Source organism: Anthonomus grandis, chromosome 15, assembly GCF_022605725.1.
Source record: "Anthonomus grandis grandis chromosome 15, icAntGran1.3, whole genome shotgun sequence".
NCBI lineage: Eukaryota > Metazoa > Arthropoda > Insecta > Coleoptera > Curculionidae > Anthonomus > Anthonomus grandis.
This window is the reverse complement of record NC_065560.1, coordinates 7,500,376-7,525,316: the sequence shown is the minus strand read 5'-3', so window position 1 is coordinate 7,525,316 and position 24,941 is coordinate 7,500,376. Positions and strand designations below refer to the sequence as shown.

At 32.1% G+C, this 24,941-nt stretch overlaps 1 protein-coding gene across 1 annotated transcript; it reads right to left on the bottom strand.

Moving 5' to 3' along the window:
• Positions 1–2,810: 2,810 nt before the first annotated feature.
• LOC126745307 (uncharacterized) lies at positions 2,811–8,153 on the bottom strand. Its single transcript, XM_050453078.1, has 2 exons — positions 7,766–8,153; positions 2,811–6,523 (listed from the first exon to the last, which is right to left on the bottom strand). Exons 1-2 carry the CDS (start codon positions 8,151–8,153, stop codon positions 2,811–2,813), a joined length of 4,101 nt encoding a protein of 1,366 aa, XP_050309035.1.
• Between the last annotated feature and the right edge of the window lie 16,788 nt (positions 8,154–24,941).

Genomic DNA, 24,941 nt, shown 5'->3' with positions numbered 1-24,941 from the left:
GATCACATTATTACCAAAATGTCTATGTAAATATTGAACGTACTTTTTAAAAAGAACATTAAATGTTTCTTCTCGATCCCATACAACACGATGTAACAGATATCCTTCGTCTCTAATATAGGTAGCGTTTGTTTTCTTAATTTCAATATTGATACATTTAAAACAACCATAAATTGCTGACTTCTGTGTTTTACGCATTCCAGCATCATCGAAAAGAGATAACGGGTAAGGGGACAATTCGTATTCGAAGAATTTTTCAAGTTTACCCTGAAATGCCTTGGTAACAGTCATGCGTTGAAATAACATCACAGGATCTACAGGCCATGTATTTTTATGGTACTACTCATAGTTAAAAGAGGAAGTACTTTGTCACTGCGTTTTAATTGAATATTATTAAATGTTTGACCAGTCATTTTAGTTATAGAAGCAACTCCAACTTCATAAGCGTTACGGCAATTTATTGTATTATCGCCGACGACTCCAGTTGCAATGGATGTGATTTTGTCAACCTTAGGAAAAGGGTCATATAATAGTAACCAGTTAACAAGTTTTTTAATATATATCGTCTTCGTATATCTTTTCACTCACGAATCACTTGTGTCAACATGCTGATCTGTTGTATCCAATAATCCAGTTTATTCCAATCCTTCACATACAGCATTTAGTGCATGCATACTCAACACAAATTTACTCATGACACTCTCTTGAGTGCTCCTTCCTCGAGAAAGACCTCCATCTGTCTTCATGCATCTCATCACTGATTGTTCAATCACCATATCTATCGACGTCCCACAATTCCGTATACAATACTGTATACCATTCTTTGAAAAAAGCAGGTATACGACCGAGGACTCTTCAACAATTAGGTAGACAGTTACTTATTGTAATGAATGTTTCATAAGATACACGGATTTTTAAAGAAAGAGCGTATATGAGTATTTATATATCTTAAGAATGGTGACTCGCACGAAACAAAGTGTAGAATCATTTTTTGTAGATAATTTTATGATCTACAATTTTTGTCCGACCTATTTTTATGATAAAACTTACCGTTTACGAGATAAATGCGAAAAACCAATATTTTTGACGTTTGACCTTGAATAAAATTTTTAGCACAAGGAGGATCGATGAGGATTTTTGCCATTTTATTTGTAATACTATTTTTAACATCTATGGAAATTTTTAGCTTTCCTTGAATTATTGTAAACTTTCATTTTTTTTCTACTTATTTTGACTGGACTTATACGGTATCGATGTTACGATCTAAACAAGATTTTCCTTAGGACACAACCTTGCCAAAGGTTTAATCAGCTGTGTTTCTTTAACTGCCACTACTTTTACTACTTTTAAATTGATTATTTTAAATAATATGAGAAAAAAAGTTTTAACTTAACGATAAAAGACAACATTTAGTGTCTTCAGGGTGACCTTATAAAGAAAAAAACCTGAATTAAAAGGGTACAATTTTCGTAATAGATTTTTTATTCAATTGTTTAATTTTTTTCATGTTTCTAATATAATTAGATTAAATATTAGAATTAAGAAGAAATTCAGCGGTTAATAGATTTTTTTTTATTAAAGTTTTCGCCTCTTCGATATTTGAGTTTATAAGATTTTAGAGAGAGTTTTTTCTAAATATGATAGTTATTTAAATAGTGACCTGATACACAATTACCCCGTAATTTTTCTAGTAATAGTGCATGATCAAATAGATTTTGGTACTCTACTGTTACTGTTACTGTTACTGTTACTAATAATGTTAAAGCAATATAATTTTTCCTATATCCAGGTTGATAATTACATGGAAATGATGTTAAAAGCTTCAGCAACATTAGAAACTGTATATATGTTTTTCAATACTTACAAAACTATGATCTGCGAATTATTTAGGCTCCGATACTTTAATGCCATTGATTTAACTATTGCCGGAGATATGCTATAGCAAAAACAGCTTTATTTGTTTGATTGACAATTGATCCGTACCTTCTACGTTGAATTTTACGCATGGAATAATATTTAATTTATTAAACTATTTTGCTTTTATTTATAAATATTTTTGTTTTTTTTAAATTTTTTTAGCAGTTTCAAAATTTCAAATATTAGTAGCATTACATACATTATGTAGATCATCTCACGCTTTACTATTAAATTTATACGTAAATTTGAATCTGTCTGTACTCCCCCAAAAATCTTGTTTACTGTTTGAGAGTAAACATTACTGGGATTGCGCTGGTTCAATGGAAGAATAAAAAGAGCGTTGAATTGCTTATAATCTAATAGTTTATATTACTGCACAGTGCACACAATACCGTAATTACTAACTAACTTATTTTACAGACTTAGCTTCGAGATTAAGCGAGAACGAGAAATTTACGAGTATTTAGTTGCTTTTATTAGGAGTATTTACTCTATTGCCGAGAGTTTTGGCTTTTAGCCGCGAAACGAGAGAATGAGAAAAAATGTGTCACTGGGACAAGGGACCGAGATTTTTTACACCCGAAGAGCGAGTGGCGGGCAACTGCATCTTTTCCGTGCTTATGATCTATTTTTAGATTTTTCGGGGAGGGGCCGGTAGCGAGCGTGACAATTATTTCAATAACAATACAAAGAAATCAACGAGAAAGAGGATTAAGAGATAAGCTTAATAATTTGGGAGAAATGGGTTGTGTTTCCACAACATTCTGCCCCCGAGTTGAAGCTGTTAGCTTCAAACAAAGCAAAAAGAGAATTAAGAGATTTACTATAAAAAGTAACATTAACTCGAAGGACCAATAGAATAATGAGAGCAAGAATAAAAATTTAGAGATTTATTATTTATCAGATTCAGTAAGAGAAACTTGAACGTTTTCTTGGGGTAGCGGACAGACCTTTGTGATAGGTCTGGTATAATATCCGTCAGTAGTTTTGAGTTTAACCACCCTGACTCTTCCATCTGCACCCTTCATAACCTCAGTCACTCTAGCTAGAGGCCATTTAAGAGGGGGAGTTCCATCCTCTTTGAGGAGGACCAAATCATTAACTTCGAGATTTTTGGATGACCGAAACCATTTTGGTCGATTTTGGAGACGATTTAGGTACTCTACAGTCCATCGTTTCCAAAAAATTTGTTGGATCTGTGAACATCTCTGCCAAAAAGAGAGTCTATTTTCGGGAATTTTCTTTAAGTCCTTTTCAGGATAGGCCGTTAGGGACGTACCTATTAAAAAATGACCAGGGGTCAATGAGGAGAAGTCAGAGGGATCGTTAGACATAGAGCAAAGCGGCCGAGAATTTAAAATAGCCTCTATCTGGCAAAGAATAGTACTAAACTCTTCAAACGTAAACTGAGAATTCTTCATAATTCGGTATAGATGATACTTTGTGCTTTTAATTGCGGACTCCCAGATACCTCCCCAGTGAGGAGATCGAGGGGGAATAAACCTCCATTCGGTTTCGTTTTGAGTTAGAAACGTTTTCAAAGCATCATACTGTTTGTCAATTCGGAAAAACTCGTACAGTTCTCTTAATTGATTTCTTGCGCCTGCAAAATTTGTTGCATTATCACTGAACACAACTGTGGGATTGCCTCTTCGAGAAATAAATCGTTTAAATGTCATTAGAAAGGCTTCAGTAGATAAACTCGAGACTATCTCAAGATGAACGGCTTTTGTGGACATACACACGAATAGAGCAATGTAACCTTTAATAACATTGGCTTTTCGAAGCCTTGAGGATTTGAGAAAAAAAGGACCACCAAAATCTACACCAACTTTTTGAAATGGTCGTGAAATTGTTATTCTTTCTTTTGGGAGACTAGCCATAATTTGCTGATTTGTCTGGGCATTGAATCGAAAACAGACTGTGCAATTCCTAATTAAGCGTTTAATTTGGCGCAAGCCATTTAAGGGCCAGAATCTAAGTCTGAAATTTGAGAGTACGTTTTGCGGCCCAGCGTGACCTAAACGTTTATGTTCACGTGAGAGCATGAGAGAGACGACATAATCGTTTGCTGGAAGAAGGATTGGATGTTTTTGATCGTAAGAGACTTCAGCATAATCCAACCTACCACCAACTCTTAGAATGCCAAAAGTGTCCACAAAGGGTTTTAGGGAAATTAAGTTCTTGTTAGAGAGAGGCTTATTACTTTTAAGCTCACAGATTTCTTTAGAAAAATATTTTTTTTGAAGTATCTGAACTATTAGTTGAAGAACTGAACTAAGTTCTGTGACTGTCAGAGCGCCATCAGATCTACTTAATTTATTTTTGGAGTTATGAATAAAACGCAAAATGTATGCGATTACTCGTTGAAGCCTAGAAAAACTAGAAAACTTTAAAAACAAATCATGCCAGAATTCACTTTGTCGAGACGAAAAGGTTTCTACTACGTGTAAATTAACCTTTCGTTCTTCTGGAAGATTAGTTTCTTTGGAGGGAGTATCAAAGGCTTTCAAATTTAAATCCATCGAATTTAAGAACTTTGGCCCGTGAAACCAAAATCCAGATTTTAAAATGTCTTGAGAAAATAGTCCTCTAGATAACATATCTGCTGGATTCTCGGACGATTTAATGTATCGCCACACACAATCAGAAGTAAGATCCTGAACTAGGGATACTCGATGAGCTACAAACACAGTCCACCTACTAGGGTGACTTTTACACCAAGCGAGAGCTATTTGCGAGTCAGACCATAGATTTATAGAGGTAATTTTTGATTTAAGATTCTTCTCAAAACTCTTTACTATTCTCTGAGTAAGCTTAGCTAATAGAACGATGCCACACAATTCAAGTTTAGGAAGTGAAATACTCTTAATCGGAGCAACCTTTGATTTGGATGAAATCAAATTACATGTGACCGTGTTGTCTGAGTAAATAACGCGAAGGTATATGCATGCTCCATAAGCAGCTAAGCTGGCATCTGCAAAACCGTGGTATTCAACATTTTTGATAGTTTTATTGAGAAATAAATTCCGAGAAATTTTTAAACCTTGAAGAAGAGATATGTGTTTAATAAAATCATTCCATTTTGATATGATAGTTTCATCTGTGATAATTGTGTCCCAATGCAACTTTTTACACCAAAGAATTTGCATCAAAATTTTTCCTTGGACAATAACAGGATTTACTAGACCCAATGGATCAAAACATTGGGCAATAGTCGATAAAACCATTCTTTTTGTTAAGAGATCTGTCTGAGGGACTTGGGGCGTAGAGATACAAAGTACATCCTCAACTGGATACCATTTCAAACCTAATACTTTATTAGGAGTATCATCAAAGTTCATGTTGTACTCGTGAGTAACTTTTTCAGAGACCTGACTCAAAAATTTCTGTGAATTTGAGCACCATTTGTGCAAATTAAAACCAGATATTTTAAGCATTTCAGTGAGTTCGTCATAAAGGGTCTGCAATTCACAGTACTTGTCACAACCGGCCAAAACGTCGTCCATGAAACATTGCGTCATAATTGCTTCAGAGGCTAAGGGAAACTTTTGTGAATTGATTTGAGCAATTTCATTTAACACGCGAGTGCAAACAAAAGGTGCAAAATTGGTTCCATAAGTTACCGTTGAGAGCTCTATGCAACTTAATGGATTTTTGGGGTTATCTCTCCATAAAATATTTTGTAGAAATCTGTGTTCAGGGTTTATTGACACCTGACGGTACATTTTTTCAATGTCAGTGGTTAAGACATATCTAAAGGTTCTGAAACGGCATAAGATGTCATACAGTTCAGGCTGAACTGTAAAACCTTTGAGTGTTACGTCATTCAAAGAATATCCTGTTGAACTCTTAGAGGAAGCGTCAAAGACGACTCGAAGCTTCGTGGTCGCGCTAGACTCACGAATGACACATAAATGAGGAATAAAATATTTGTTTTCAGATTTGGGAGTAATGAGAGTGAGAGGGATGTATTGCGCATGTCCAAGAGAGACATATTCATCAATAAATTGCTTATAACGAGAAAACAAAGAAGGGTCCTTTTGAAACCGCTTTTCAAGAAGGAAAAATCGTTTTTCGGCAATAGTATATGAGTCACCCAACTTAAGATGCTCAACTGGCGACTTGAGGGGAATATCAACTTGATAGGAGCCACTTTTTAGTACTTGGGTCTTTAAAACAAATATTTCTTCTGCTTGTTCATCTTCAGGTGCAAGGGGAATATCTTCAAAAATTTTTTCAGTATTCCAAAATTTACACAGACTGTTGTCTAAATCTAAGTTTGAAGGAGAATTGATTTCTTGAGAAAAGTTACAACGTGAGAGTTGTAACTCTGAACGTAAATGAAGCGCTGAACAGTGTAGTGGTACATTACCGGCTACTATCCAACCTAAGTGTGTGTTCAATAGAGTAGGATAATTAGTACCTAACTCAAGAATACCGCTGGACAAGAGAGAATAATAAACGTCAGCACCAACCAGTATGTCTATATCAGATGGAGTGAAAAATCCAGGGTCTGCCAGTTTTTCAAAAATATCACTAGGTATTTTTAACTTATCAACCTGGATCGAAACTTGGGGAAGTTGATGGGTTATTTTATCTAATACTGCACAAGATACCTTAAAATACTTATCTTGACTTACATTAGAGTAAAGAACAATATCTATCATTTTGCTTGATATAGTACTGTTTTGCGAAATTCCAGATATGTGTAATGTTTGATTATAGGGTTTGAATCCAAGTTGGTTTACTAAACGAGAGGTGATAAATGAATTCTGAGATCCATTGTCCAGTAATATTTTGGCCTGGATAGGCACATTATATTTATTGTACAAAGTCACTTGCGCGGTGGCTAGGAGAATTTGTGTATTCTTTGTGGAAAGGGCAGAGAAACTTGAGCTACAGGGTACCTGATTATCAAAAGAGGGTTGAACTGTTTGTTCATTGAGAGGTCTTTCATTTTGCATACGAGATACATTGTTTCGAGAATTATTATGATGTTGGAGTCGGGGTGGATAATTATTATTGGTTTGACTATTCTGTCGAGGTGAGTATTGATTGTGTAAAATTGTGTGATGTTTTTTATTACACTCAGCACATTTGTGGGTAGAACTGCAATCATTTATTGAATGTTTTGTTCCGAGGCAGTTTGGACAAAGTTTTTTCAAGTCAACAAATTTTATTTTTTCAGAATGGGGTAAGTGTATAAACTTTTGGCAAGAATAAATTCGATGACCATTGTTATTGCAAAAGGGACATAAGAAAGTATTTATTTGAGAATGTTGTTGCTTATTCACAAAAAGAGAAACCTTATCCTGCCTTCTATTGCTATGACTTTCAGAGCTTGATAAATTTTCCAAAATGACACACCTTTTATCCAAAAATTCAAAAAATTCATCAAGGTTCGGCAACATTGCAATGTCTCGCTCTTGCTCGAACAGTCTACGTGTACCATAATCTATTTTCTTTTGAAGTATATAAATTAACAAACATTCATATGCCTGGGATTCTGTTAGCTTTAAATTTTTTAATGACTCTAAATTTGTTTTACAGTTCATTAAAAATTCTCTAAGATTTTTTGAGTTACATTTAAAAAGGCTAGGAGCATCTAAGAGAGAACTAAAGTGAGCATTAACAATACAATTTAAATTCTCATACCTACTTTTTAAAATGTCAATAGCGGTAGTAAAATTTTCATTAGTTACTTGCAATGAGTCTACTAACTTTAAAGCTTCCCCTCTTAAGAAAGATTTTAAATAGAAAAAGCGCTGTACATTAGATAAATTAACATTTCGAATAATTAAAGAGTCAAACAGTTCATAGAAAGAGTGCCACTGGGCAGCGTTACCATTAAAGGGCGCTATGGTAATATCGGGTAATTTTACACCTGCAATTCTATGTGAGGTATCCTGGGGTAAGTTTACATTTTGTAGAGTTGAAACAGACAATTTTTTAATACAATTTTCATATTGAGCAAGAGTATCATAGAATTTATTTTCAGTTTCTAGCCTATTTTCCTTATCAGCATCTTCCTCGGTAGAAGAAGCCTGAGGAAAACCCTCAATTTGGTCTTGAGCCACATTATATCTATCAAAATGTTTTTTTAAACCTTCTTGACGAATTTGAACTTGACTAATATCAGTGATTGTATCTTGATTATTACTTAACCAATTTATGGCTCTCGTTAGACCAGATTTGCTGTTTTTGCGCTCAGTTTTTAACTTTTCAAGAGACATTTTGTGTTAAAATATAACAAACTTACTAAAATTATTTACATAGACCTATAACCGAGAGCTAGACCTATAATTATAAGAGAGGGAATACCCCCAGGAAACTACACAATTTTAGTCTAAATTTCTATATGCTAAATGTATACTATATAATATCCACTAAAGCTAAATATGTACATGCATTTATGTATGAGTTACGTCAAAAAATAAAAATATTACTTTTTTAACAAATTTGTTAATACGGTCCTGGTAGAGAGCCAGACCAAAATTGAGATAACTTTAATTTACTTAACAGTCAACGAGAATAAAATAAAACGAGCACAAACACTTTAGTCACTACCAAAAGTATTTTATTTATTGTTTTTGTTTAAATAGATATTAGTGAAAAACACTCACCAGTTCAGAAAGTTTGTATATACTTATCTGTCTTCTACAAACAACAGGAGCTAGAGCCATACCCATAAGTTAAATGGAATGTCGAAGGGCAGCAACCATAACATAACCAGGGCTTCATACATCCAACAGTAATTATTGTACTTCATACTCATTTGCCTAGCACAGCGGCGAGTCAAAACGTTGCTTCTCGGGAACAACACAAGACAGATTCAGAAATTATAAGCAATTGCAACAATTTTCTTCCATATTATCCGGTCGAAGGATCAAATGTTTGAGAGTAAACATTACTGGGATTGCGCTGGTTCAATGGAAGAATAAAAAGAGCGTTGAATTGCTTATAATCTAATAGTTTATATTACTGCACAGTGCACACAATACCGTAATTACTAACTAACTTATTTTACAGACTTAGCTTCGAGATTAAGCGAGAACGAGAAATTTACGAGTATTTAGTTGCTTTTATTAGGAGTATTTACTCTATTGCCGAGAGTTTTGGCTTTTAGCCGCGAAACGAGAGAATGAGAAAAAATGTGTCACTGGGACAAGGGACCGAGATTTTTTACACCCGAAGAGCGAGTGGCGGGCAACTGCATCTTTTCCGTGCTTATGATCTATTTTTAGATTTTTCGGGGAGGGGCCGGTAGCGAGCGTGACAATTATTTCAATAACAATACAAAGAAATCAACGAGAAAGAGGATTAAGAGATAAGCTTAATAATTTGGGAGAAATGGGTTGTGTTTCCACAACATTTACTATACTATTAGTTATAGTATATTTTGTAAAATTTTTCAATTGCCGATAATATTCTAGATGTATGTACATTTTAGTAAATTTTTTAATATATCTATGATCCCTTAGTTTTTGTAAGTTTTAATATTTGAAGTTATATCATACGACACTAAAAACATATTTTATTAATGATATTCCTTAAATAATAAAGTATTTTCCATCTCATCATTGGAACAGTATTCCAAATTAGTAATTTAGAGTCTCAAAATTGCACATATTTCTTTTTGCTTTTTATATTGTAGTGTTCAACGATTAAATAAATAATATTATTATCTGATGTAGATTCTGTAATTGGTACACCTTTTTTTATAATTTATTTATCCTTTGATATTATAAAATCAATAAGACAAAACTACTGATTTCCCGTTTTCAAAAATTTGCCAGATGAAACTAAAATTTTACAAAATTTTGAATTTTATTTCAAAGAAATTAGGTTAAAATTTCTAACTATGTTATCATAGTATACAATAACTTTCCTAAAATTAAAAGATAGTGTATCTGCTATTATTCGTTTTTTATATCGATTTTTTGTACTATTATTAGATAGTAGTATAGAAGAAAAACTGTAAATACAATAATATAGGACTTTTTGTAAATAAATTAATTCAATATAAAAAAAATACTTAACTTATTTTCTTAGCATATTTGGCAGATTTTACAAAATTAAAGATGAAAACTGATATTTTTTCTTAATCATAAGAATGACTGAATGAAAATAATGAAAATTTATATTTTTTCATTGGTATTATAGATTGTCTCTGAGATTTTTAATGTTTTATTTTAAATCCATAGCACCTCATTGAAGATTTAAATTATTTGTCAAAAAAATATAGGTAAAAAATCCAGTATGTACTTCTTACTAAATATTAAAACTACCTAAAAATTTATTGATACTTACATCAATTTAAGAAAAATGAATTATAAAATATCAAAAAAAAATGCCTAAGTGGAAGCGATATGACATCTGACAAATAACTGTCTGAAGACAACTTTGTTGGTAACAATAAATGTGTTGAATTTAAATAACTCCTGCCTCTTCAAACAGGTCAGTTGATGGATTTATAATTTATAATAGTTTTTTGTTTAAAAAAAGTATAGTGTGTGCATTGTAGTTCCTTTTTACCTTTTTACTTTTGCAACAGTATATACTAACACTTAACACAGTTAAAGTTATACATGGCAATTATCTGGTAAGATACAAACTTACTTAAAAACCCTATGGAATATAACAAGGAACCCGCACTTTAAAAATGAATAATTATGATAAAAATATGATATAATATATTCTAGTGGCCTTGGTGTTACATAATAATTAAAAATTTATTTATGATAAATAAACTTAGGATTAACTGTTCCAATAATAAGAGTATCTTGCACACTGAAATTAATATAAGTTTTAAAGAAACACATATTTGTTTTTATAGTGTTATATTGTGAAATTTTTTATGCAGTCATATTTCTTTCACCCTCAAGTCGCTTATTGTAATAAAAATTATATTTAAGGTCGTATATAATTATAAAAAAAATTAATACTCGCTTTAAAAAAAGTTTTATTTATTTAAAAATCTATGCTGCTGGAATCTGCCTATCTGACAGATATACATTTTTTTTTACATATACGATATTTAACATATTTGTGGAATATTCCAGGCATACATATTTCGTCAAATGAGATAGCGCTCGACTATTCCACGGAGGCTTCTCCGCAGAAACGGATTGTACTTGTTTTCACGTGTTTCTGCTTATTGGTTTCTTCAGAGAAAGGCAACCAAAGAAAAAATAAGGGAATTATTTTTTTTCCTACAAGAACTTTGTGCTATTGTGTAATCGTTACATATATTTGTGAAAAGTAGGAGTTGCGCTTATTTGGGATTAATCCTTGGTCCTAATAGAGGATTTTTTTTCCAAAAAACGAGATATTTATTCAGTAAACCAGGTTTGTAAGCCTGCTTTCTTTGTGACAGGATTTTTAGGCTTAGGCAGCCTAAATGCTTCAACCGATCCTCTATTATCGAGTAATTTTTTGCATTTATTTTACTTTTTTAAAACAAACTCCAATGAAAATTGAAAAATGAATTCCTATAAACAAATACTAAATGGTGAGTTTATTTTTAACAATGTTTATTAAAATATTATTTCTTGTCTATTTTCAAAAACTTAGTGGTCAAAATAAAAAAAAATAACAAATCAACTATTTTATTGAAATCGGAATTAATTGTATTTAAAAAAATTATAAGAAGCTAAAATACCTTAAGAAAATTGAATAATACAGCCAAATATCTATTGGTTGCTTCTTATTACATCCATAATGTATTTAAAATAAGTTATATTTGTAAGCATATAACCTATTGGCAAGTAAGGTAAACACCTCACTTTAAATTATTATCGAACCTGAATACTAAAGAGGGTTCCTGAGATTTTAGAATTCCTCCAGAAGAAAATCGATAACAGATGTTGAGAAAAAAGGTTTTATTACTAATAACTAGAGGGAGCAAAGCTTAATGTAAAACACCATCTATCCTACGAAAGCTAAACCTTTTACCTTTAAATGCCTAATGAAAACGGGTCAATTTTTGAATCTTAATAGATGAGGCTGCTTCACTACTGCCATCTCATTTACTTTGTCTGAAGCTGTAAATATTGAATAAGAATATTGAAAGGACTCATGCTTCATAATTTTTTTTGTGTCTGATTTTAGTTTGGACATTTTAACACATTTCACTAATTTATTTAAATCTTACACAAAATTTACGTACGAGAATCTTTGTTGAAAAAACATTAAATTTTTACCAAAATATAGAACAAACAAAAAACTCATGTCACAGAATTAAAAAAAAAAAAACTAGAGATCTCATAAAAAAATGGGCAGTAACAATTTTAACAATATTTCAGAAATAAATTTATTTTCGTGGAAATCTATTTAAATAATCACTTCGTGGAACGTGATTTGGGATGTGACACTAATTTTTTTACCATTTGAGCAGGATGGAGGGGAGTTGTGTTGTAATATTGCTCCGAAACTCAAATTTTATTTCAATGCATACAAATTCAGCAGAAAATGGGTTGGAACCGAACTTTTTTTTATGTCAAGTAGTTAGAATATAAATTATCTATATGTTATTGGCCCTAATATTTTGCTCAATGCTATTAAATCGTCTAACGATAATTTTGGAGTAATGACTCTGTTCCATCTGTTAGACTCTTTCAGCTAAGTGATATACTTAAAAAACTAAATATATTCTTAGATATACCTTACTGTAAAGTAAATGATGTATTAATTTACTAATTTAGGGCTTCTGCATGCTTTAACTAGTCCATACTGTGTATAAGAGTCGATTAATTTTTACTACTTCCCTAAATTACTAGCTAGTTCTTAATGAATATTATAATTAGTACGACTGCATGAACGTAAAATATAGAGAGCCTAACAGGTGTTTGACTATTTATAGATTCATTTGTTTTGTTAAGAAAGTAAGCTTTCCAAAAAATACACTTCTTCTTTTATTTAATTACTTTAACAATCAGTGTTAATGAAAAAACGCGTAAAATAACACATACAGAACACGTATTTTACTAATTTTCTAACTTGAATAACATTTACTTCATACAAATCCACTGATCGGTGAATTACAATAATTTGACAAAATGCACTCTTCCTTGGTGTTAACCGCAAACTGATAAAAGAGAATACCTATATCTACGCGATGGTCGCCTAAAGATTAAGCGCCGAAAGGTAATGTCTTAGTGTATCATGATAAAAATAATAATAATTATAATAATAATAATAATAAGCTTTATTTCCAATAGGTTACAAATACCCAGTTACAGGATAATCACTTAAATATATAAATGTACAAGTACAAATGCATGAATTGTATTAGGTCCATGCAACTAAACTATAAAAGAATTGCCATTTAATCAAAAAAATAGTGAGTTTGAGAAAATAAATAATAAAAAATTAACACTAAATTAGGATAAGAATCAAAAAATTAATTTAAATTAAAAGAGCAGAAAAAAAAGAGTAAATAAATGTATTCAAACTAAGAACAAAATAACCTAGTCGGCACACATGGTTTTTTGTAGTTCTTAGTTTGAATACATTTAATTACTCAATTTTTTCTGCTCTTTTGATTTAAATTAATTCTTGATTCTTATCCTAATTTAGTGTTGATTTTTTATTATTTATTTTTTCAAACTCACTACTTTTTTCATTAAATAGCAATTCTTAATGTGTCGTTGTTGTTGTTTACTAATATCCCAAAATCCCTAGGTATAGATGTAGCAAATAAGCAATGGCAGTACATTTTATCTTATACTCTTGTGGATAAGGAACTACTAATTAAAATCATTAATTTTTGTTTTGAGTCCAGCTATTTTAGTTATAATAATGTAATTTATAAACAACTAGATGGTGGCGCGATGGAAATTCAGCTGGTCTCATCCTAGCAAATCATCTAATGAAAGATCTTGTAAAAAGCATATTAGAAAAATTACACAACAAAATACCTTTTATTAAATATAATGTTGACGACACTTGGATGAGTTACTTGACATTCTCCACCACTTTAACAACTATCATAATAAAATACAATTTACCTTTGAGGTGGAGAAGAATGACTCCATCCCTTTTCTCGACATTATGGTGACTAGAAGAAGAGATGGCACCAACTGGTACGTTGTTAAACTAACTAGTAATGGGGAAGAATTATAAATTTTTACTCTAGCCATCTCATGGGTAATAAGTTAGATACTGTGATGGGACTATTCCATATATCGTTTAATTTAAGTCATGAATCATTTCATAATGAAAATATTAGCAAGATTAAATTACTGCTTAGAAAAAAACAATTATCCCGACACTTGTATAACTAAATTTTATGGAAAATACTTTATGAAGAGAGATGCTGAACAAACTCAGAAAAATGTCCTGTATTCAAAGTTTTCCTTTATTAAAGGTTTATCGAATAAGGTTAGTAGCTGTTTTAAGAACACCGGCACTATGCTAGCCTTTTATAATGTTAAATCCACCTACGCACAGTTTACTAGGCGTAAGGATGAAATTCCATTAAATAAGCAATCTGGTGTTATATATCGTGTTCCATGTTCTTGCGGGAAATCATATCGTAACTAGACAGTATTTGGGTTTAAGGGTTAAACAACACACCAATTGTCGTATTCAATATGCAACAAAACCAATAAAACAGCCTTAGCTTGCCACCAATTTGACACTGGACTAAACTTTCTAAACTTTGACACTAATAGTAACTTTCAGACATATTACAATTTGTGACATTAGACTGGTGTGATGTACTTAATCTTCTGAAATCTCTGTATATGGGATCTGTATATAAAATTTTCTAATTATTAGGAGTGTCTTAAAAGAAAAAGACCGTATACATTTAAATGGAACAAATAAAGAATTATAAAATATTGATTGCAGAATTAATATTGCGTGCAGAATAAATTTCTTGACAGAAGACATAATAGTAATCATAACGTTTGCATAAATGTATACAAGTCTGCATTCAGAGATCCGTTTCCGTTACGAAACTAAACAGGAACGCAATTTCCAATTCAGATGAGGGAAGCAAAAGTGCTGCGCCGGACTTTAAGAATTAATTAGATGCGAAAAGTTACTATACTTCGAGCAGCGGGGAGAAGTTTGAAGCACTTGAAGGTGATGAAATATCGTTAAAAATTTAAACACTATTAATCGTTTCTAATTAAGAACTGACGACGGGCGGATACGGACATGCTCAATTAATTTTGAAATATTATTAATAATTCAACTTTTCCAGTCGTTATTTCAATCTGGGAATGGAGTTTTATGCAGAGGTTTCCATATATAAAATTGCCTGTCCGCTCGCGTTTGGAAGTTCTGCTAAGATAAGACGTTTTCAAGCTTTATTACATGTTAACATGTGCTGAAGACGAATGTTCAAGGCAATTTTTTAAAAATATATTCCATACTAATGCCAAGATATTTTACACAGCTTGCAAGGCCATTATTTTAAATTCTATGGGCGCTTCTTTATAAGATATATTCATATTTGGAAACTTATGCTGATAGCTTTATGCGGATATACTTTTGGTACATACACACTATAATAATTTTTTTATTACTTATGCAAAATTTCGCTTAAATAGCTTTTTCCGCAAACTTTATTATCTAAAACTGAGATAACTGTAAAAACATTAAAAAGTTATAACTTGACCTTAATTACCCGTTTTATAGTCTCTAGATAACACAATTCAACCAGTGAAGGTTCTTTTTTTTTGGGGGCCATGCAGCTCAAAACTGCAGATAGAAAAGTAAAATTTTAACTTTAATTTTTCTCCCTCTTCTTCGCTTATGTTAGTATAAAAATAAAATTGTAAGTTTATACCAGTTTTTGGAATATTAATTTCAAAAGAATACTCTTATTACAATTTTCCTCATTGGTAAAATGTCAATAAAATTAACTTAAACTTATTGACAATTCTTAACCCTCTTCAGTCTGTACTATACATATACAAAATATATAATAATTTATTAAAGCTTAGTAGTATATGGATGGTACAACCTGCAATGAAGTCACGCCGTGCTTCGATTACTTTTTGCCTTTTGTAGAAAAAGAAATCCAATAATTAGAATGGCCATCTTCACTGAATGCCCCGGGTATGAGCACTAAAATTCGAAATTCAATCGTCGATATTTGCGGCGCTTTTCAGCCTCCTTGATAGTAATAAAAGCCTCTGCTGATCCAGAGAACTCGATCAGAAATATCTCCTTGGTGCTGAATTGCAGCAGGACGAAATCGAGCTTGTTGGTCTATGAGCTAAGAAGTAGGGAAGGGAAAATTCCAATACAGGTGGAATCTATAACATACCGCCAGAAACTGTATTTTGGCTGGGATATATGGAAGGAAGGACTGTTCATTTAAACCATATGTAAGCCGCAGATAAAAATGCAGAATTCAAAGAACCGCATTTGACCTTAAATGGGGCAAGTTGATATGTTTGTGGGTTATTATTTACATTACTACAGAGCGCACTTAGATTATTACCATCACTATAAGAGGTACCGATATTCTCCTTTAGATCAACGTGTTAAATACATTATCATCACACCATCATCATAAATTCTTTTGTTTCGGACTTCGGCAAATTTGTATTTAGGGAAGATATTATTGTCCCGTGCATGCCTGAAAAATACAGAGTACATTGGTTTATTTATGTATTCTTCCATAAAACCGTTCACTTCAGCCTTCCTTATTTTGGCTCTCACACCAACAGAACCTGTTAAATTTTCGATAGAGCCAAATCTCGAAGTCCAACAATACCTGCCGCTAACTTCTTTTACGATGTTTAATTATTTTCTTGTGATTATTTAATAGTTATTTGCATCGCTTCATCTTCTGTAATAACCTGAGACGATGCACATGTAAATTAAAAAACGTATAAGCGAGTTCAGAACTGCTACATACACTTTTTAAAATTTAATTTCTGCTATTCGCTTAAATTAAGATACCAGTAATGAATTTTTTAGAACAGAAATCTTAAAAATTCAATTATATCTTATTTGTAGAATTTCGACAGAATTACCTTATTAAAAATTCTTGTCCCTCTTTAATCTGTACTGGAAATAAACATATAATAATTTATTAGAATTTTAGGAAAATTTACCAACCATCCTCGCTTATTCAAAAGATCTTTTTTCCTATAGTATAGCTAGCATATTAAACAGCGTTTTCATCAGGAATCATTGTTGGCACATTCCAGAGATATTTATTAGATGCATATGGCGTGTAAAAATCCTTTCATTTTTACTTTGAGATTGGCTTACTGAAGTACGTGATTGACAATTGGTTGCCAATGACGTACTAATGCTTTTAAATAACTAAAGAGCTTGCCACAATCTATGTTAGAAGATTCTTCTAGATTAATTAATACCCTTATTGATATTTTTTTAATAACTAACTAGCAATTTATTGTTCTATCACAGTTTCGATGTAAAAGAGGATCCTCCCAAACCCTTGCAAATTACAACTTCTTATAAGGTCACGCCGTGAGCGCTTATAATGTACAGCAAATCAAGAATAACTGATTTTTGCATTGTGTAAGTTAGCATAATTAAGTAGGATCTACGAGCGGGAATGATGTTAAGTTCCTTCATAAAGTTGTCCTTTATTCTCTCGAGGGATCCAGTTATGGGACTTAACTCTATGAGAAATATCTCCTTGGTGCTGAAGGCCAGCAGAACATCAAGCTTGTTGAGGAAGATATAATTTCAATAAAGATCCAATTCTATTTATCATTCACTGCTTCAGACTCTATTTCCTATAGGACGTAGAGAAGGGCGGGCTGTTAATTCAAACCATATGCAAATCTCAGATAGAAGTGCAGAATGTTCAGAGCAGCATTATGTTAATTGATACACAGCGACTGAGTGTATGTGTAGCAAGGTCATATGATGTGAGTTATCATTTTAGGCTGAGAGTGACAGGATTTATGGGAGGTGTCGATGTTTTTTCCGGAAAATACCATTTCTGTAGCACAGCATGTTGGGATTCTTCTTTTCTAGGTCTCATACCGACTTTACCCGGATGAATTTTTGGTGGAGCTAAGTTCGAGACTTGGCTTCACAACACCTGCCACTCCTATAGAGAAATGCAGAAGATTTTGTAAACTCGTGAATGCTAATGAGCTGTATTAATGATTACTCACTTTCCAAGACTTTCTGTGACACTTTTAGGACAACTCTATTATGTAGTCTCTCGATGTTAACCAATCCTCTACCTCCAAGATGGCAGGGGAGATGAGGACCTTGAGCGCAAGCTTTAATATTCAGCATTTTTTGCGAATTTTTTTTTCGTAAGAGTTTAGAAATAATTCAAAGATACCAGCAGATATGCTGGATTATTACAAATTAAAACCACCTCCGAAAATCATCGATTACTAGGGTCATTATTCGTCAATGCTTTTTGGAGATAATCTAAAATGAGTTACAATTTTAGTAATTTTATTAAATTTTACTTGGAGTAATTTTAAATTTTTCAACATTAAAATAGAATTATTAGTATTTTTCAGTTTTTAAGCCAAGTTCGAGACTTGATTTCACGATATCTGCCGCTCTGTAGATAAATTGTGGTAGCTCTTGCAGACTGGTGAACATTAACGAGCTGTATTAACATGCACTGACTTTCCAGGAGTTTCGGCGATATCCCTAGGAATCTTGACATTTACCTATCCCCTGCCTCCAAGATAGCGGGGGTGGCACAAGCATTGGACTAAGGATCTAGGGTGCAAGGGGATCTGAGGGATCAAGCTTCGGTATGTATTCCACGTATTATTATTATTTTTTCGTGGAACGTTGAAAATCCTTCAAATATACCAGATTTTTACCGACTAAAACCACCTTCGCAAAGCATCAATTTCTAGGGTGGTTAATAGTCTATGCTCTCTGAACGTGGTCCAAAATATGCCAGAAATCCAGAAAACGTAGAGAGAAGCTCAATGCCCAAGATTATAGATCTATTTGCAAGAATACCGAACTGACCCTAGGTAAAGAGATTATTACTGTCCAAGTGCATACCTACTTAATCCGTCACAAGTGATTACAAGATTTTATAGAACACATGTAATAGGTATACGAGTATGAACTCTTGATCCTTTTCTTTAAATACTAATAGCACTAGTTATTCAAAGATTAATAAGCCTAGTCAAAAAGCAGATAATCGTATGATTTTTTTCTCAGGAAATTAAAGTTTTGATGAAATATTAACTTCCTAGGTTTCTAAAACTCTTGCAACTTTAATGGTCGAAAAAATATTAAAGAAATTAAACAAGAAAACTGAGAAAACTAACACATATTTGAAAAAAACTTAAAAAAAACGAATAATAAAGCTCGTAAAGCTACATATTTTGCTATTTTAAGTCTGGTAATCTAGAAGGTTTATTTTCGGTCTACGGATTTGTACTATTAGAGAATTATTTATTTTTTGCAGATCATATTATTTTGACAAATAGCAAATGTTAATTCATGGTTAAATTATATTTTTTAAATTATTTATAAATTTACTACTAAGATCAGAGTAGCCCTCGCTACTTGAGTTTTTAGGACAGTTATCTCTTTTAAATTAGAGAGCTCTTTTAAGTTGTCATTGTTGATGTGATTCTATGGGTTTCTTCTGAGTTCCAAGATGCTTAGTCATTTCAATGAGTAACATTGTATAATGACTAAGTACAAATAGTCAAAGAATAATTAGTCGGATATATCGTCGGGAAGCAGAAAATACAAGGATGGTACCTGTTGACACGTGTTTCTGCTCGTTTGATTCTTCAGAGCAAATAAGCAGGTGCAGCAGAAACTTAAAGACAAAGAAAACATTATTAAATATACATAAGGAATCACAACTAGGACAAACAACTTATTTACATATTCTAATTTTTTTGCCATTCATTGGTTACTAATTTATTTATTAGTTTAGTATGTATGATATTCCAAGTAAAATCTTTCCAAATTGGCAGAAGACCATTTAAACACTCCCCTATTTTATTATATTCATTATCTTAGTAGATATGGGTGGGTAAAGATCATGATTATACTCTTACAGCGTTTAATAAAGTTAATAATCAATGTTATCAATTTTATTTATGATTATGTCCGACGTAGCCAAGTGCTTGTTATGTGCCAAAGTTCTTGCCATTTTTCTGTGAATTTTTCTTTTATTAGGTTTAAGAAATCTTTTCTTTTCATCCTGGGAAAAATCGCGATCAGGTAAATTAAAAGACGTATAAGCAATTTTCGAATTATCAAAGAAAAAAAATTGTTGGCGCCCAACGTATACTAACTTACTTCATTGGGCTAATTTGTGTAAAGAATATGTGCTGGGTTTTTGTAAAGATCTTTTAAAGATACCGTTTAAATCTAAATTATACTGTACGCACGTTTGTTACATGAATATTAAAGGGACGGCGTTAAAACAATAGCCCCAAAAAATAATATTGAATAAAAAAACGATTTGTCAAAAGAAAAAACAAAAATACATAATTACCGCCCATTTTCAAAGCGCATTAATTTAACGAAAATCTACGCTGGGAAGAAAGAGACAAAAAGGTAAAAAAAGCAAATTATAAACACCCTCCTAAAATCCTAAAAGTAATTACGCTCTTTTTTTAATTGGGTTTACGGGAATAACGACACCAGTGAGCCTTTATCTTCTTCGGGTCAGGCCGGGTCATTAATTAAGTTTTTTTTTTTGGTTTTTTTCTGTCGTCATTGTTTTCCATCATTAAATTTTAACTGATGTACTTTTTTTGTTAATATAACAAAACAAATGTTCTCATACATAAATTATTTAACTTCGGAGCGACATAGAGCCTCCAAAAAACAGAAGAGCAACAGAAATATATGTGGTTCAACGGAGAAAGCACGTTCCGAACACGATAAATATTAAAAGGCGTAAAAACAATGCGGTCCGGAACAGTTTTATGGCTTCTGGAAAACGCTGAAAGGAATTTAAAAGTTTTATCTTTTCGATAAAGGCTTTTGCGGCTGAGAGAAAAATGCCGTTAAGTTTTTATGTTTTTTAAGTCCTTAGTCTATTGTGAATTTATTACCTTACACAGTTGACAAATTATGAATGACTTATACCAAAACTTTTTAAAAATCTTGTTAACGCTTTAGAAGCAATACTGCTATTAATATAAAGCTTCTGTACTATAAATTACCTTAAACATTCCGACTCGAGATTTATTTCGATTCACCCTCGAGTCTCCACTGCTATTAGGTACCAGAGCATCCCATATTTTAGTATGCGACCTCACGTTAAGTACGAGAATTTTTTCTTTAAGCTTTATACTGTCACAATAATGTAGGTTAGATTTATTTAGTTTAAATAAATACAGTATTCGATATCTATGCGTTTTTTTTGAAACCGCTTTATCGAAGTTACAGTAATTTGTGGTTACAGTAATTTAGTCATTAGTCATTCAATCTTGGAAAATTCTCGGACAGCGCTTTCTTTCATGACTATGTAAGACCATATAAAAAAGTTTATCAAAGGACTCTAAAAGCGGCAAAAGACATTTACTATAACAGGAGACTGGCAAAGTCTGGTAATATCGCTAAAGAATCATGGTCGATTGTTAATAATCTAAGAAATAAACCCTCTAAGTCCAATTTTGTAAATGTAGCGAAGAATCTAATGAGTACCATAGCTCCTACCCATGATCCACTTTCTTATCTTTCTAGTGCAGATGAGAATTTACACAGTTTTTTCTTTACGCCATTAGTATTACCTGAGCTTCGCAGTACGATTAGGGAAATCAAAAATAAGAGCTCTTCTGGAACCGATGTTTCTGAACCTGCCAGAGTGTACATTAAACCATCTTACAAATTTAATCAACCTGTCTTTTCAAAAAGAAGTTTTTCCCAACTGCCTTAAGAAAGCAATAATAATCCCTCTATATAAAGGAGGAGATAAAGATCAATCTTCCAACTATCACCCAATTGCTCTTCTTCCCACACTATCAAAAATTATTGAAAGATTAATGAAAAAAAGGATCCTATTATTTCTACCGAAATTTAAAATACTCACTCCTCAACAATTTGGATTTTTAAATAACAAATGCACAAATGATGCTATATTTTTCCTTTTTAATAATGTATACTGTAGCTTAAACAACCAACATCCGACGGCAACAATCTTCTGTGATTTTTCTAAAGCTTTTGATTGCGTATACCATGATATCTTAATAAAAGAGTTACAACACTACGGGTTTAGAGGTATGCCCCTCGAATGGTTTAAGTCATATCTCAATAACAGGAGTCAGTTTGTGAGGATTGATACTACGATGTCTTGCAAGCCAATAGAATGTGGAGTGCCTTAAGTTTCAGTGCTTGGCCCTACTTTGTTTCTCATATTTATCAATGATCTGAATATTAAAGTAAGAACCTGCCTATTCGCGGATGATACTAGTTTTACCTGGAGCAATCCGGATATTGCCGAATTTCATAAAATCATATCAAGTGACTTAACTTCTATCAAAGCATGGTGCGACTTTAGTCTTCTTTGCCTTAATATCTCCAAAACTAAATTTTTTTCCTATAAAAATAATTTGCAATCTTTTGTACTGGATAACGTAACCATTGACGAAGCCGACTCAGTAAAATTTTTGGGGCTTACTGTTGACAAGTCGTTAAAATGGGACATGCACATTAACCCTCTAACAAGAAAATTAAGCTCCGCTTGTTTTGCGCTAAGATCAATTTCCAAGGAGGCCTTTCAACCTCTATAACAGTGTATTTTTCTCTCTTTAAATCACACCTTCGTTACGCCCTTCCTTTTTGGGGTGTGTGCAGGGTCAGTCAATTTGACAAAATTTCAGACTTCAAAAGAGAGCTTTGCGTTATACACTTAGACTTAATTATAGAGCTCATTGCCAGAATTTTTAAAAAAAATTTAATATCTTAACTTTGCCGTCACTACTTATATATGAGTCTGTTTGTCTAATTCGCAAACACGTTTCATTAAATTCAGATAGGCCATCCCATAATAATTATCATCTCAGAAACGCGGTGTATGATTTATATCTGCCTACTCCAAATTCAAAATTGGTAAAAAACTCTATATTGTACAAAGCAAAAAAATGCACAATCATTTGCCATTGAACATCAAGTCCATCACATCTTTTCCTACTTTCCGTAAGCCATTAAAATCATTCCTACTGGGGAGAGCCTTTTACTCGGTAAATGATTTTTTTAATACTTAATTTTAACTTTACACACACAGACTGATTTATTGTTTTTATATGTACTGTTTTATGTAGCTAGTAGCTATGTAGTGTCTTGTTTACTTATTCATACTTTTGACCACATACAAATATTAATTTGTATACATTTGTATATTTGTTTTATTAGTTTTATTTTATTTTGTGTGTTTTGTTTGTTTTTGTGTTTTGCTTTAGTTATCAGCTTTGTCTACAAATTGTAAAATTTTTTGACAATAAAGCGATTCATTATTATCATTATTAAACAGATTATTTGTTTAAACCGTAGTCCAAAACTGAAAGTCTTTTTTTTAATAACTGTCTAATATAGTCCTGCTAGTTTACTCTTGCCTACTCTAATATATTCTGTGACATATATTGCGACTCTAAAAAATTGGCTTTGATATGCATTTCTTAGGGTATAGGAAAGATGATTATAGGTGGTTTTTTATGCAAGTTTCAGGATATTTGCCGTAGCATAGCGGTGGTTGGAATCAGTTTCCCGCTCTCCAGGACCTGGGGGACCAAGGACTAGGATAACTATGAGCATTGAGCATTGCGAATTCTTTATCAATCTGTGATTTTCCGATTTTATTACATGATTTACCGAACTTGTTCGGTAACCTTATTTTGACCGACTGTTTTCACTGCCATATATTGCCGTCAATTTAGATTTGGTTCATCTTCTCCACACTCCTGTTGTTTCTTTCACTTTTTCAACTTTTCTTTGAAATATAAGAAGCTTATTTATTTCGTCTTGATTAAGGGTTCAGATTTTGCTGCCATAACCTATTAGGCGATTTTTTGCCCTGTATAAAATTAGTTTGGATTGCTTCTTTAGCAGTTCAGATTTCAATAGTATTATAAAATAGTATAATGCTCTTTTTCCTATGCATACTGAGACATCTATTTCTACTCGATTGCCTTTAGGTACTCATAATTCCTTAACTACTTCGAAGTTAAACTCTTCAAGGGTTATAAAATCTCTATCTTTAATTCAACATTTAAATTTTTGAACATAGTTTTTACTGCTGCCTCCAATGAGCGTTGAAGATAATCTTTAATGGATGGATAATATAGGATCTTCTAGTTTCTTGGTTTTTTCATAATCATTGTTGGTTAAGGAAGTAATTTAGATTATTTTATATATACTCAATGATACTTATTTCTAAGGAGCAGGATTGTAAGGTACTTCATCTCTTATCTACGGGACAAGTGAGCTTACACCTGCAATTTATATGATGATGGGTTAGTGAGATAGTAAATGAGAGTAATTTTTTTGCTTCTGGTGAGAAAGTCAAAGGCCAGTCATTTTGTAATATATGTTTATAGTAAAAAATTAAATATTTGATAAATAAAACTTCTTGTTTGAAACTGGTGGATTTGATTTTATTGAAGACAAAAAAATTGATAAGGCAAACAGTTAACAATAATAAATCAGATTATATTTTCTTACCAGAAACCTGGATTTACTGCAAATCAATGAAAACATTACTCTTGATATTGAAAGAGGAAAAAAGTAATTAGTTTAAAATAGCATTCTTAAAACAAACCTAACCCACCCTTACGGCATACAAACCAACTCAAAATAATATGACAATATTATTTTGATGATTATTTTTGGATTTGTCCGTTCAATTTTTCTAAGCAAAATGGCCGACATACGATTCCGATTCCCACTATTGAAGCTTCATACATGTGATACTTACTAAATTAACCTTATTTATATTCAAAATAAGATATAGACAAAACCAGAACCAAGAAAAATTTGTAATACTACGGCCATGAATGTGCCTGCATAAGAAAGACGTAAAATCGTGTACCTAGAAAAAAGTTAAAGAATACACAACTATAAGC

Bases quoted from the DNA above. Each gene is read 5' to 3' on its own strand.
- LOC126745307 (XM_050453078.1), bottom strand. From the start codon at position 8,153: ATGTCTCTTGAAAAGTTAAAAACTGAGCGCAAAAACAGCAAATCTGGT. The intron at 6,524-7,765 runs GTAACGCTGCCC...TATCTTGTGCAG, and splicing joins TACCATAGCGCCCTTTAATG to TATTAGATAAAATAACCCAT.